At 33.0% G+C, this 16,510-nt stretch overlaps 1 protein-coding gene and 1 pseudogene across 1 annotated transcript; one reads left to right on the forward strand and one right to left on the reverse strand.

Annotated features, from left to right (window-relative positions):
* The first annotated feature begins 7,465 nt into the window (after window positions 1-7,465).
* Window positions 7,466-11,241, forward strand: LOC120147443 (annotated as a pseudogene).
* Window positions 11,242-13,920: 2,679 nt separating this feature from the next.
* On the reverse strand, window positions 13,921-14,968 carry LOC120147445 (transcription factor TCP13-like). Its single transcript, XM_039160827.1, has one exon. It carries the CDS (start codon window positions 14,903-14,905, stop codon window positions 13,958-13,960), a length of 948 nt encoding a protein of 315 aa, XP_039016758.1. The 5' UTR covers window positions 14,906-14,968; the 3' UTR covers window positions 13,921-13,957.
* Between the last annotated feature and the right edge of the window lie 1,542 nt (window positions 14,969-16,510).

Consider the following 16,510-nt stretch of genomic DNA (forward strand, 5'->3'; position numbering starts at 1 on the left):
AAAGCTAAAATATAGTACAACTGGAAATCTAAAAAGAATCTTAACAGAAACGGTTTCGTGCAATTGAAAATGTTGACTTATACCTAATATAATAATTACAATGGCGTATCGATAAATTTATCTGGTCGATAAGTATCGATACTTTTCCACAAGTATTGATATTTTCAAATTTAAAAAAAATAGAAAATGGGAAGGTTGTAAAGTATCAATACTTTTTCACAAATATCGATATTTTCGAATTTAAAAAAAAATTAGAAAATGAGAAGGTTGCAAAGTTTCAATACTTTTCCACAAATATCAATACTTTTGAATTTAAAAAAACATATAAAATGAGAAGTCTGCAAAGTATCAATATTTTTGAATTTTATATAACATAGGTATCAATATGTTATATTTGAATCTTATCTTCATTAAAGTTTCGATACTTTGTTTTTTTAACAAGTTTTGATCCTCGTAAAAAGTTTTGATCCTCGTAACAAGTTTCGATTCTCATAACAAAGTTTCAATACTTTGTATTAAAGTATCGATATTTACACAATCATTTTTTTCTTATTTTAACTGGTTAAGTTAACATTCTTAAGTAACATTATAGGTTGTGCCTTGTTATTTTTAAACTGGTTACCTTATAAGTAGGACTAACGTTTATGGTTGTCTCTTTTTTTTTAACTAGCAACCTTATAAATAAGAGTAACTTTAACGGTTGTTCCTTGTTATTTTTAACAGATTACCTTATAAGTAGGACTAATGTTTATGGTTGTGCCTTTTTTTTAATCGGTAACCTTATAAGTAAAAGTAACTTTAATGGTTGCACCTTGTTTTTTTTAATCATTAACCTTATAAGTAGGAGTAACTTTAACGGTTGCGTCTTGTTATTTTTAACCGATTACCTTATAAGTAGGATTAACGTTAACAGTGACGCCTTGTATTTTTAATCGGTTACCTTATAAGTAGGAGTAACGTTAACGTTTATGCCTTGTTATTTTTAATCGATTACCTTATAAGTAGGAGTAACGTTTACGATTGCGCCTTGTTTTCTTTTTCCGGTTACCTTATAAGATAGAATAAAACGTTAACCATTACTTTATAAGGAAGTAGGAAAAATTGAAGTATCAATATTTTAATTTTTGAACTTATTCAAATACATTTTATATAAAAAAATTAAAACTCAAGTATTTATAAGTAATAACTTGAACAATTTTTTCAAATAAACAAGTATCGAGCATAAGTAATTTTCGATCTTAACTTGAACAATTTCTTCAAATAAATAAGTAACGATATTTTAATTTCCATAAAATTTCTCAAATGCTAAAGTATCAAACATCATAGAAAAAGTATCGATATTTTACCATTCATCAAATGCTAAAGTATCGATCATCAGATCATACGTATCTACATTTTTTTAAAAAATCCCTCGAAATGATACAATTACATATTAAAGCGCAACTGGAAATATTGTAGGTATTCATAACATTATAAGTAATTAACTTGTTTTGTTCTTGTTGGATTGTCTAATTTGGAGACATTTTAGGTGCAACCTAATATGTTAATAATATTTATAATAAAATAAGTAATTAATCTATTTTGTTTTCGTGAGATTTTAAGTATTCATCGGCTTAAATTTTGGTAATATTTTAAACGCAACCAAATATGTTAATAGTATTTATAACAACATAAGTAATTAACCTATTTTATTATTGTGGATTTCTAAGACCCTATCAGCTTAAACTCTCATAACATATTAAACGCAACCTAATATGTTGATAATATTAATAAAAAAATAAGTAATTAACTTATTTTCTTACCTTTACCGTTTATAAAATTTTAGGCGCAACCTGTTATGTTACTACGATCAATACTATTTCCATTAATTTACCTAAATTACTAAAGTCAATATTTTTCCATTTTACATAGAACACTAACATTTTCGGTTATTACCATTATTATTATCAACACAAATAACATTTCGGGTAACGTTTTTAACTAATCATATTTTTAACTAGTCACGTTGTTTATTAACTTCGTATTTTAACCTCCTCACAACATTACTTTTCAAAATAAAACATACTCCAGCGCTTTCAACCATAATTAAAGTCGCCATGCAATAGAAGGGGGGGGGGGGACTATAGAGCCTACACAGAAGACATCAGGCCAACATGATAAACAGACAGAATAACCACGTATCACACAAGCCATCCTCAAAATCCATTCAATCCTTTTATTCAAATAGAATCATAAGATACAAACATAAATTTTACGTAAAAACTCTTTCGAGAAAAAGCTACAGACATAATAAAGAGAATTCACCGTCAAAGACAAAATACAAGAAATTACAAGAGATGTATAACAAAAACTTAAACACGTCCTAGTTATTAATATCGAGGGTTAATAATTCCTAATTGATGTCAGATGACCATGTATTTATGTGCATTAATTTCGACACTAGTCCATTACTTTGACTAATATTCGATACTAGTCCAACATCAACTTTCCATTAAAGCGAATGGATGGTTATGCGTTATAACAGAGGCTCAAGGGTCCAAAAAAACATAAAATATACATATTAGAACAATGGGTCATTCAACCCAATTCCAGCCCACAGGAAAGCAGGACAAGCAATGAACTCCAAAGCAAAATAATATTGATGAGTTCTGTGTGGGTTATAACACCAACAATCCTAGTTAAAAAAAAGGAGAGAAATATCATACTATAAAAAGCAGACAAAATCAATGTTTCAATTTGATCCTTTTTTGTCATGAAAATCTGAATTGATCCTACTAGCCAAATACTAAGAATCTTTTATTATTCAATGGAGTATACATAAAGGAGGTTTGCGCAATTTTTTTATTTTTTATTTTACATATTGCTTAGTTGTGAGAGATTAGAGTATCCTAACCATATTTGATATGGTAATCAAGTAATCTTCATTAATGATTCAATAAAATAAAGGAAGAAAGTTCATTTGGAGTTTTTTTTACAGATTATAATTGTGTTTAGGTGTGAGTATCCTAACCATATCAAATTGATAGAATAGGCAGTGCATGTGCAATTTAGGTAACTCTTGCTGCTAATGAACTGTCCATTTTATCTTCATTTTCTTTCTATATGACAACTCGCACATTCTCATTAAGAATTTGCATTAACGATCACTCATTCTTGTATTAGCTCTTGTTGATTTGGAATCTGTTTTTGGATTTTATGCTAATTAATGACTTTAATTATCTTTTAATTTTAATTTTCTACTACTTTCCGGTTAGCTTTTGAATTTAATTATGGAAATTGTATTATTTTGCATTGGCTTTATTTTGATTATAAGTCATTGATTTTAATTTTACTTAATATCTGTTTCTGTTTCGTGTACAGAAAGCAATTATGAGCAAATGAACTCGACTTTCCCTAATTTAGCATAAACAAACAAGATGAGTGGTTATGGGAAGTTGGGAAGCAAACATGAAATTGCCAAATTTCAACTTCAACTTGTTGGGATTCTTACATTCCAAGGTTAGATCTTAGAAGATTTTCCGATTCTGTATAATGCTGCACATGTGAGAAAAGAAATAAGATGGAATATTGACTTTATCTCCCCCACTATTAATAAAATAAACCCTACCCTTCCCCTCTTTAATGCTCAAACTCTCCACCCTCCTTTGTCCAACACCTTAGAATGTTAACTTGAATCTTCTTTTAGGCTGCTCATAAGTATTACTTTATTTTGAAGCTATTTTCAAAATTTCCCTCTTCAATCTCTCGATATCCTAATTTTAAAAATGATACTTCACATGCTTCGATTGAGCTTAAGGGTGTTTTGAGTGAGTGCACTATTCATTATATCATTCATATATATTGAGAAGAGAGAAATGGACTTACAACAAGTTGTATCAAAGTGAATTTTGACTATTAAATTTCACAACGAGCACTCTAGTGAATAGGGTAGACATAGTGGACAATTGTGATGATGACTTGTAATGAGGACATCACGAGATTTAGTGAGGAAAAATATCATATTTTAGAGGTAAGAGACATTTATCTCACATTGAAAAGAAAAAATAGGATCTTGGAATTTAAAAGCGGCAACGCTACATATTCCATCGAATATATTTTTTGAGAAGAGAATAATGATATGTGGTTTCCGTGCTAATAAAAAGTTGAGTCGATAAAGAAAAAAAATCTTATAATTCGAATTTCGTCTTGATTCCTTTTGAAAAATTATGTTGGAACTCATTTCAGGGTAGAGATGGCTTAATTGGTGTGTATTTCTATACACATAAAGAAGGTCGTAATTTGGTAAAAGGGAAAATTGGAGATATGAGATGGCGTGTTATTTCTTCAAATTAATGATTGAACTTCAAATTTTATTTTAATTATTATTTGGTCCCTGCTTGATGAAGTGTAGGCATCATCCTTCACGTGATTCTCACACTTTATGCATGTGCTTCTGCGTCCATTTTCCTTGTACAGTACTTTCCAATTCACCCGTTCTCTGTATTATAAATCGTAATTTTTCTGAATGAAAAACTATGATTTTGCAACCAAAACCACTCTCAACGTTTGCTGACAATATCTATTAATATAATCACACTTGATTTGAACAAACTAATAAGATAATCAAATCCCATTTTTTAACATACGCGCTATTCAACTCACAGTTTAGTTTAGTTTTTAGCTTAATTGAACTCGCACGTTAATAATATCTATTAATACATTTTAGGTGCACACGAAGACTGCATATGAAAAATGTTCAACTATGTATTTATTTATTTAATTATACATGCATTGCATTTTATCTTTATTTTTAATTTTTCTAACTGCCGGAGGTCTTTCAAGGAAGCTGCTCTCAGCCTTGCGTTTAGGGCCAGCCTACTATCCTATCTCTCTCTTACCTCATTACATATGAGAATAGGGTTTTGTTGTTGTTGTTGTAGGTACACACGAAAAGATGTTTACTTCATGTATTAATTTGACAATAAAAATTATTTTAAATATTAATTTGAGAGAATATAACTAGTTTATATATAAAATGTTAATTTAAATCAAAATATTATTATTATTAATTAAAAAGATACATTTTCATTTTCCCAAATTCGTAACTTCCTCAAAATCGGAGCCAGTAACAATGACGTCCCGAATTAGGTGCGGAACATTCTTGGAGAAGAAAATTTGTAATTTGGAAATACTCAAACTTTAGTTTCATTTATTATTTTGATAATTTAGTATTTATATTTTTGAATAGTGATTATATTTTTAAGTTTAAAAAGTTTTTTTTTAAATATACATGATGACATTATCATTAACACGTGATACTATCTTATGTTATCATATAATCAAAAGTTTATATTATTAATAAAAATATTAAAATAATGGATATAATTAAAGTTTGGATACCAGTTTTAGAGAAAAAAGATTTAAGTACTAAAGTAAGAGAAAATATCTAATTTATATGTCGATTTTAGAGTCAAAATTCTTCAAATATCAACTCGAGACAATCTTATGTAGTTTGAATTGGACTCAATACTTTATTAGTTGTTGGACTCCTAAAGCTAATCTTCAGCTGAGTTGCATTGAAGAAATCATGCGATAAAGGTCACTGCAAGGCCTTAATATTGGTCATATCCCTTTGACTACTAATATCGACACTGTTGGAGGAGTCATATGAGACTATGATGATAATTGATTGTTTGAGTTTTGTAAAAATATAAGACTCATCAATGTTCAACAAATTGAACTATGGGATTTAGATGAAGGTTTGCAAAATGTATAGTCTTATGGTTTTATGTATTTGCAGTTTCAAATTGATGATGTCTAAACTGAACAATCAATTGAAGATACATATATAAAAAATAATTTTCTTTCACTACTGTAGATGATATTTAAATTGCGACAAAAATACAACAAATTTGTCACGAATAATAATTATAATTTTATTGAATTAAAAAATATAATGAAAATATCTCAATTATAACATACTTTTAAATTCTTATAAAATTTAAATATGTATATATTAACAATTACATTCCCTTATAATGGATTGAAAAGGAAGGGTGTGGGAAAAAGGCGGCTTGTTGTTGTTAGTATGAGTTGTAATTTTGGTCGGTAATCTCTGACAGACTCCAGAAGGAGGAAAGGTCTATACAGTCCAGACACACCACCATGTTATTTTGTGCACATGTAACTCCTACATTCCTAAACCACATCTAGGGACGGAAATGGATTGGTTTTCGGAATCTGATCGATCTGAAAATTTTATATCATTCATCTAATTTGATCTGATTAAAAAAATATATCTTCTATTCAATTTAAATTCGATCAGATTTTTTGAGATAAAATTTGAATTCGATCCGAACGGATTCAAAAAAAAATAAAATATTATTTTTATTCAATAAAAATAGTGATTTAATTAAAAATAATAATATATAGAGGGATATTATTGTAATTATTCCTAAATATATAAGATAAAATCATTTTTTTCCGACTCAAATCAGGTCGAATATTTTTCACCCTAAACCCGAATCCGACCCTATCCGAACATCACTTTTAAAAACTCAACCCGATCCGACCTTGAATTTTTTTAAAAACCCGACTCGATCAGGACGGAATTGTCGGGTTCGGGTCCATCCCCATCTCACCCACAAACTCCAACTTCAACCCTCTCTTTTACCTCCAATTATTTATTCATAATTCAATTAATATTGTTATTAAAATAAATTGAGAAACTAATATAAGTGATTATCTTGATATTTTCAAATTTTAATATATAAATATATATTTGAAATATATTTTTTAATAATTTATTTTTATCTCTTAATATTTTATAAATTCATCCCTTAATATAAAATTTTACATTCTTTTTTTTCTAATCCTGATTTAAAATAATAGCAATAAAAGAATATCTAGTGGGTTAATCCCTCTTTCCTCCATGACAGATTAAATAAAAGGTGGCAGTACAGCTTCAAATTCTTTGTCATAGGTATAGATTTTCACATTGCATTGGCTGGCTTACATAGTATATTATAAACAATAAACCATTAACATCCCCTGTTATATACTCACAAGACAGAACTCAGGAAACCCAGAACCAACATCTCTTCTTGGGGTCTGCATATCACATCGGATCATCATTTTTGTTTGGTCCCTGTTCACTTTCTCTTTTGGCTTTTTCTCAGCCTAGAAAATGAGGGGTTCCTTCCATCTTTATTTTTATCTTTAAATCTATCCCTCCTCTCTTCTTTTTCCTGTTGTTTTACTCTGAAATTTCTTACAAACCATAATCAAATATCTCAGTGAGTCAACACCTGCGTTCTGGTTTCAGAATCCTGATCATTTGATGACTACCTCGAACAGCTTTTCAAGGTTTCTGCAATGCATGTATATATATAGTGTGTATGTACATTTTTTCTAGAGATTTGTTTTGGGAGCTAAGAGAGTTGAGTTTTAGCTTCTTTTTTTGTTTTGTTGAGGAGAGAAAGTGAACATGTCTGCAAAGTTTGTATACTCTTTATCAGATGAAAGTCCAGATCTGCAGAAGCAATTTGGGTGCATGAATGGCCTGTTTCAGCTCTTTGACCGCCACCATTTCCTTGGCGGCCGCCGCATTGACACTCCCAACCACAAAAGGCTTCCACCACCACCACCAGGTACTTCTTCATCTCAGTTTTTATAAGTATTTTTCGATTGTTTGCAAGAAAATTAGCTAAGTTTTGATAAGTTAAAGATCTATGTTCTCATAACATTGTACATCATACACCAGTTTTAAAGCTAAAGTTCTCATTTCAACAGCCATTGAAGGCATTAATTAAAAAGGCTTCACCATTCTTGGACTTTTAGTTGTGCAATTTCTTTCAATTCTGGAAAAGTTAATTTTGTTTCAAGGTTTTTATTGGTTTATGCTCATGATTCACTCTTTTAATGCAATAATTAATTTCTGTTGTTTTAGTATATATTTGCCATTTCTGCAAACTTTCATGGTTGGCATTCAATGTTACTGTAGGTGAAAATAGGCAAGGAACAAAGCCAAAGATTGCCACAGAAAAGATGCAAGTAAGAGATAATAACACTTAAGTTGCACTTAGATTTGTTGAGGAATTTATAAAAAAAAGCTAATAGAGATCACTTTGCAGGAGCCGCGGGAAAATAATATGAAGAAGACTGTGAAAGATAAACATATATTCTCCTTTGGATCACCAAGAACCTCATTTTCATCTTCCTCTTGTTCATCTAGCTTTTCATCTGCTGATTGCAGCAAAGCATCGCAGGTCGACCGATCGTCGATGAGCCAAACTGCCTTCCTCGAAACCTCAAGGCTGGAAATATCCAATTGTCAATCAAATGCTTCTTTGCACTCAAGACAACACTCCATTGATCTCCATGACGTGGTCAAAGACTCAGTTTACGGAGAGAATGGTGGATTATCAATTAAAACAGCAGCCAAAGTGGAAGCAGGGCACCGCCGATCGTATACGTACGCAGATTCACCAAGGCCTTTGCAGTCACCAAAACCTGCAATGTCCTACGAACGCACACCAAGGGATGCTCGTCGGTTCTCTTACGATGAGAGAGGTTCGCAGGATGCACTTAACATTAAGCTCAGAGATCTCCCGAGGCTATCACTAGATAGTAGGGAGAGCTCCATAAAGGGTTCCATGGATTTTATGTCGAATTCTTGTCTCGGAGAGCAGCAGAAAAGTAGCCAACAGAAAGAACCTGGAAGCTACAATGGACAGACTAGTATTGTAGCCAAGTTAATGGGGTTGGAAGCCTTGCCAAGCCCCAAGCTAACCAATGAGAATCAAAGTCGACCGGTGAATACTAGTCAAGGCTTGAAAGATGATACCCTCTCATACTCGTCAAGAATTTATGAGAACAAGAAGAATTGGATTTCTGGTTCGCCAAGAAGTTCGAAAACAGAACCGAGCTCACCCTATTTGACTAATACGAGCTCAAAAAAGTCGGCTGCAACTAAATGTCCTATTGAACCAGCACCATGGAAGCAGTATGATGGAAACAACCGTCTGTATCGAAGTGTCGAGAAACTCCAACAAAAGCCCCAAACTCAGTTCTAACTATTTATGGTGAAATCGAGAAAAGGTTGGCAGAACTCGAGTTCAAGAATTCAGGAAAGGATCGCAGAGCCCTTAAACAAATACTTGAAACAATGCAGAAGCATAAACAGATATTAGAGACCAGAGAAGAAGGCCAAGATTCAAATTTTGTATCTCATACAAACAGCATCATTGCTGTGAGCTCAGAAGCACCAAATTTGAGAAAGCTAAAACGAAGCAATGCAGTGTCGGCAACAGTTAAGGGAACTAGTTCTCCAACAAGCCTTAAATCATCTATCTCCGTTGTCAAACCAGTAAAAATTATGGAAAATGCCAGCAACTGTGCTTCACCGGTACGCAGGTTAAGAAAGCTTCGCTTGATTACCCCGGCGGATAACAGAAGCGGAACGGTTGACAAGAGTTCATATAAGGATTTGACTCCAAGACCTAATCATCCTATGGAACCTTCCAGTCGACTCCACTTGATGGACAAGGGCACTGCCAGAACTCCAAAATTCAACCAAACTTCAAAAGAGCCGTCTCCTACTGCTCGAGAAAATCCTAAGCTGGCAATAAGTTCAGAAACTGCATGCCTCAAACTGCAGAAGAAGAGGCTTGATCTGGAGAGGCAGTCTTATTGCACCAGTCCAGCATCGGATCGGGGAAGAAGCAGAAGGCAACCAAGCAGGCTACAATCAGAACCAGGCTTACCACATCGAAAATCCAGGAAACCTCAGCAGAGAAGTGATGACCAATTGAGTAATATCAGTAGTGATATGAGAGATTCAAATCAGCAAGGAGATGTTTGTTCAATGAGATCAGAGAGCTATATGAGTGCAGCCTCCTATGGTGACATCGAAGTCACGAGTGCTGACAGATCCCAAAAACATGAAAACAGGCAGAATGTAAGGCTTCTTCCTTCTTTTTCAATCATATTAGTACCATGATCATCCATAAACAGCTTATATTTTTATCGTTCAGAATACAACAGCAAGGTCTGGTAAAGGTTATTCAAACGCAGAACCTCCAAGAACTGTGCCGGATCAACGTAGTCCGGTCTCCGTTTTAGATGCCACATTTTATGGTGACGAATCACCATCTCCCGTGAAGAAAAAAACACGTGTTTTTAAAGGTGAATCTTCTATATTCCTTATGACAATATATATAAAGCATAACATACACAAGTTAAGAATTTTGTATACCTATCTATAGAAAACAAGAACATTAGAGGAAGCTACTACCTATTTCTTACAAGAGGCTTGACCAGTTATAAAATTAAATCTTTTTATCATTTTCTTTTATGACAGATTATGAGGGTCTTGTCCCTGATGAAGCAGACTGGAGTCCAACCAGTCTCAGGTTCGAGACAGATAATGGGGAAGCAGAAAGCACCCAGCACTTGGTGCAGAAAGTTGTGAACTTGGATTCTATCCGTGATTGGTCAATTATCAATGAAATTGCTCCCGTTTGCAATAGTCCAAATGCAGACCATCAATACATTGTAGAAGTATTGTTGGCATCTGGTCTCCTCAATGAACTGGACTCTGGCTTCATGGCCTACCACCATCGTCCATCAGATCATCCGATCAATTGCAACTTGTTTGCTTCCCTAGAAAAAAACAAGGCAAGCATTAGACTCCTAGATGGAAATTACAATGGCAGAAAGATCAAACAGTTAGAGCTCATTGATAAGAACCACAGGAAGCTTATATTTGATGCAGTTAATGAAATCCTACTTAGAAAATTTGTGAAGGAAGGATCTTACAAGCAGTGGCTCTCACCAACGGAGGATCCAAGACTGAAAAGACAGCAGCTTGTAAGAGACTTACGTTCAGAAATAGACAAACTACAAACGGTACCAAATATAAGCTTGGATGACGACGACTACGACACTCCAAAAAACATCTTATGGGGAGAACTGACGCACGGATCAAAGGAGTGGACCGAGAATGGAAGTGAGATTCCATGTTTAGTACTAGATGTGGAAAGGTTGATCTTCAAAGACTTAATTTGTGAAGTTTTGTCAGTGGTGAAGCAGCAAGCCAACAAGTGCACCCTGGTGGGCACTGCAGACGACTGTTTTTGAAGTAGGATTTGGAATCGTAATGTATTTCAACATTTCTTCTCTTTTCCATCTTTCTCAAATTCTTTTGGCCTGTAGTTGCATAAGAACTTTGAATGAAACTTGCCTTGATGACACCATGAAAATTAAGAAGTCAGTGAAATACAGGTAAAATCCGGATTATGTTTACTCCTAGCCTTCACCATTCTGCATCAATCTGTGGAGTATTTTATATTATATGAAGGTAGGTAGGGTCGTATAGCCTCGAGGCCTATTACAATATAACTGATCCACACTGTAAACCCCATCTCAAAAGTCTGCATTCATTAGACCTGGATTAGTTGCCCTTCGTTGAATGCTCCAAATTTAGCTTCAAGGAGCCCTTAATCCCATGGTTAAATAAATAGTGCAATTGCCTTTTTAGTCACTTCCAAAGTATTAATCACAGAATCTATCCCCTTGCAGCTCTTTAGTTAAAAGGGAAATTTTATTTTGGACCCTCCCAAAAATTAATAATTCAACTTAAACCATTTTAATATTTCTTTTTAACTTTAACACCAAAACATTTCAAATCTTGTTTCAGTCCCACAATGTAAAATAAGCATAATGTTAAAATTTATCTTCAACGTCTATTATTTCTTTTTGAAGCACTTTAGCATCTAATGTATCATTTAAGGATAAAATATCTCTTGGTTGGATGAAAATCGTTAGTTGACTGATTATCAATGTTTGTCGTCGACATACCAAATTCTATGTATGCAAAATGATGACATAGTATGTCTCATCATCACTTATGTACATGTAATATGTGATATGTGTCACATTATTACTTTAAATATATAATATGTGTCACATCATCATTTATATACACGTAAAATTTGTTCCGTCAATGACAAATATTAAAGAAAAAAAAAGTTGCTAAAAAGGAAATTCATATAAGTAACATTAGTTATATTTTGTAATAGGGGTTTTTCCCTTTTTCTAATCTATGTTTCTCTCAATAATTTTTTACCGTATTTCTTTTTTCTTTAATTTTTGTTTCATCGATGACGATAGTAATTTTGATGTTGGTTGTCGACCGCCGATGATTATTAATTATCTTATTTTTTCCATACTATGTCTTTTGTTTTCCTTTTTTCTTGAGTCTTTTCTTTAAATAATAGTCTTTGTCCTTGTAACACACATTTTTTTTTACTTTTGTGACACGATCCTTATGGCTTTTAGTACATTTTTTGCATACCTTTGTTGTTGTTATAAAAAACGATATTTGTTTTCTGATTAGTTTATCGGTGATCAAGTATAGTCAAATCCCTCTTGGGTAAAATGTTATTTGTCGATATAATCAGAATTATATAGCGAAGTAGCCTTCCAGATAGTTTGGTTTGCTCACCACTCTTGATTGCTTTGTAAAGCGCCTCGTTCGATAGAGAGAATGAATTTTTATGAAAGTTACTGAGTTCTTTTGATGTTGGTTGCACGTCACTTTTGAAGGAAGATTTCATTTTTCTTCTTATCTTTGTGTTTAATAATTTTGATTTTATATGAGTTTTTATGGTGATTATTGTCCCCATTATTCTCTCTATGCTTGGATGCATTGTAATTTCGATTCATTCATTTATTTTTATTAACAAAATTAGTTATCATTGTTAAAAAAATATAACGTTAGTTTCAGATCAAAATTTAATTTAAATAGAATTGAATTTTATAATATCGATTCTAATTTTTTAATTTTAAAAAAATTAAATTAAAATTTTTATAAATTTTAGTAGTTTGTTATCATTTGTTAAGAGATGGGAAAAGTTTATATGCATCAATAATAAAGTAAACATAAATACTTAAACTACTTAATATGTTTGAGCAAACACATTTAATCGGTTGATCAATATGTTCATTTTTATTCTTTATATTCTCGTCATGGGTTCAAGACCCATAGGAGCACTCCCCTTCTTTCCCCTCTCCTCTAATAAGATTATGATTAGATTTAGAATTTGTAAAAAAAAAAAACTGCTTAATATGTTGTTCACCTTTTGATTAAAAGTTGTAGTTACTGTACAAACCCTAGAAGGATAGATAAGCGGCAACTGTAATGGCAAGTCCAAGCAGATATTCCAATGTAACAGTTTTGGGTTGGTATAAAGCAATCAAACATTTGCATTGAATAACAATTAAGCAATCCAATAGCTGTGGGGGCAACTGATCATATGGTAGATTGGCAGTTCAAAATTAAAAATGGTGACTGTTATCTGCATTGTGGGGCTGTTTTACTTTTCATTTCTCTTCCAAAGATGAAGGACCAGAGACAATAAATTTACTCCATAGAACACTTCAAATCTTTTTTGTCTCTTCAATCCCTATCTATCTTGAGAACCACAAATCATGTACGTAATGACCAACGTAAGATTTTATGTCCCCTATATATAAAAATATAAAAAGATACTTTATGAAAATTTAAGCTCAGAAATATAATCGCACCCTATGACCCCTATATTCATCCCTATGTATGCATGCTTCATGAAACTTTCGAATAGCGAGTCCTTTTTAACCCTATTTTTCCAACCTCCTATTTCTTCATCATGACATTATCCTGTTGGATCTTGCTCGAGCTTGACACATGTATACCCTCAAAATATTCAGAAGCATCAAAGATCGATTAGAATTATTTCAGTAGTATGGCATTCAAACCTATATACGAAGATCTGATTTTTTCCCCAATCATCCGATGAAACAAAAATAATGAAATCTAAACACAAAACCTTAATTGTTATGTCCCCATAACTATAACTTAGCTGTCTGCTTCTCAGTTCCAGGAAGTAAAATGCCTTTAAATTATGTATGCAAATAGATTCAAACAGTACCTTTCTTGTCATTTAGAAGGAAACTCCTGTTCCTTATCAGGCTGACTTCCACTGCTGGTTTGAGAATGGGGAAACCTAGGAGTAATTCTCAAATGGAAGGGTCTGATAGATTGGCTTATTGAGTACGGTGGCGGGTTAAGAGAACTAGGCAAGATGGTTTGAGCATCTGAGCTGAGCAGTTGGAAATGGTTAACTTGCTGTCTAGGATCAAGAATTTGAGAAGTACTAGATGATAGAGATAATGTAGATGGAGATGGTAAAGGCACAACATTGAAATTATGAAGATCTTCTGTGTTGGAAACAAATCCATGGCTGCAACCAAAACTTGGAGGTTCAAAATGATAGTAAGAACCATACGGAACTGCATTGCTTAACATGTCTTGTTGCTTTTCCTCTTCATTTCTTCTGTTCCTATCATCTTTCTCACTGGTCGTTTCCCTTTCAACTTCTTTGAATTTAGCTCTCCAACATGCATCAGAGTTCCCAAAGTCCGATCTCTGTAATTTGCCTGCAGGATCTTCCGAATCAACGCTGGTACCGGTTTTAAGCCCTTGTTTGTTGGATTGGGAAGAACCGGCTTCTTGGTTAAAGGCAAAGACCCCTTGCGGTGGCCATGTGAGTGGGGGTAGTTCATCGATTTCATGTTTAGCTGCATCTAGCAACCAATCGACAACCTTGCTAGGTTGATTAAGTCCGAGCCTGTCTTGAAGATCATACAATTGAATAGCAGTGGGAACTGAAAGCCTCACCCTTCGGTCTCTCAATCCTCTAATGGTGCAAACTTTACTGTGTCGGTCTTTCCCCCCAAAGGCACGAGAAACACGTACGACTCGTGGATCCTTCAATCTTAACCATGGGGAAGAAGGGCTAGATTGGCCTTTACTGCTCAACATCGTATCATTTGTGTTGCTTTGTTGTTTGGTGGAAAAATATGCTTCCTTTGAACTTGCATTCATCTTAGGTCTCTCTTTATTGAAGCATAAGACAGCTGAATGCCTGTTTACTCACCATATAAAAAAGAAGATCCCAATTGTTCCTCAAAAGAAATAGAATACAAAAACAAAATTCATAGAGTAGAATCCTGAGAAGAAGATTTCAGTCAATAGCTACTAACTTAGATCACCGTATGTGTATATATATGTATGTATCTAATCCTAATTTTCATATCCTTTTGTCATATAGAAATTAAAGCTCAGACTAGCTAGGCTTGCTTGATCAGTGTACAAGAGAAAGCTATGACAAGATGAGGATGTCAAGCAGGTCTATTACTAAAATAGAGAGATCCTAAACAAAGAGCAGATTCTTTTGAAATTTAGAAGTCAATAAAAAAATCATTAGGGAAATCTGCAAATCAATTAAAACTTTTTTGTTTTGAAAAAAAAACATCAAACATTGAAGTATACCAGTTAATGCCCCTTGAACAACCAAACTCGCTGCTTGTATATTGAAAGATCAAAATTTTCTTGCTTTAGAAAACAAAACTTATTGATAAAGTTCTTCCATTTGCGAAAAAAGAAATGAAAAAGAGGAAAGATGCTGGAATTTAACCGACCATTGTCCATGGAAAAAAGAAGAAGAAGAAATTAAAAAAAAAAGCAATGGCAGTAGGGTTGCCACGTGTCACGTTTCACCATATGTCAAATTCCTCCCTTACAAGCATATTAACAAATAATTAAGACCATTGTCCATGGAAAAAATGAGAATGTCGGGATAGATATAAGATTTTAAATAAATTATATTAAAAATTGAAGAAATGTGAAATTATAAAATTTGAAGAAGTGTAAAATTGGATCATTAATTAAAAAATAAAAAATAAATCTATGAGAATTCAATTTTTTTTAAGGAAAACATCCCTCGATCCATCTCTGGAATTATTGAATTTGAGAAAGCATGATCTAAGCTTAATTATTTATGGATTTGAGAAAGCAAGACTAAGGAAAATGGCGTAGATTAAAATCAATACACCATCATTTCGTTATCCCAAAAACAAAGTAAAAATTAGATAAGAGGGGGACCATGCTGCATATATTTGAAAAAGTGATAGAGGCAAGCATGCTTTATCCACAACTACCAAAGAACTTGCGACTGAATCCCTATCACATGGTGCTGTGAATGCACGCCTAGCTACTACTAGGGAAGATAAATCCTTTGGTTAAGCATGATAAAACCTGTGTTAAGGGGAATAGTCAATTTAATGGTGTTTTGAGAGTTACTTGAGACATTAACAGCTACCTTACAGGATGGAGACCAATGTATTCACTAGAGTTGAAAATAGGACCACCCAACTTTTCTTCAGGGAGGTAGATATGCATCGAGGACCGGCAAGTTGAAGTATCTGGAAACCTAACATTTGAGCCAAAGTAATAATAATTAAAAAAAATATTGAATGGAATCAATTCGTTTGCTCATCTGGGATTTCAATATCATATACCAATCTATTTTTCTATATGTAAAAGTTTCTCATGTATCTGGTATATGATATGAATATGCAATGCATCTTCCAAGACAAGCAAAAATAGAAACCCTAGGGCTATAGATCTTGAGAAACTTTTCAGTCTTTG

The sequence above is a fragment of the Hibiscus syriacus genome, unplaced genomic scaffold, assembly GCF_006381635.1.
Source record: "Hibiscus syriacus cultivar Baekdansim isolate YM2019G1 unplaced genomic scaffold, ASM638163v2 tig00110940_pilon, whole genome shotgun sequence".
Classification (NCBI taxonomy): domain Eukaryota; kingdom Viridiplantae; phylum Streptophyta; class Magnoliopsida; order Malvales; family Malvaceae; genus Hibiscus; species Hibiscus syriacus.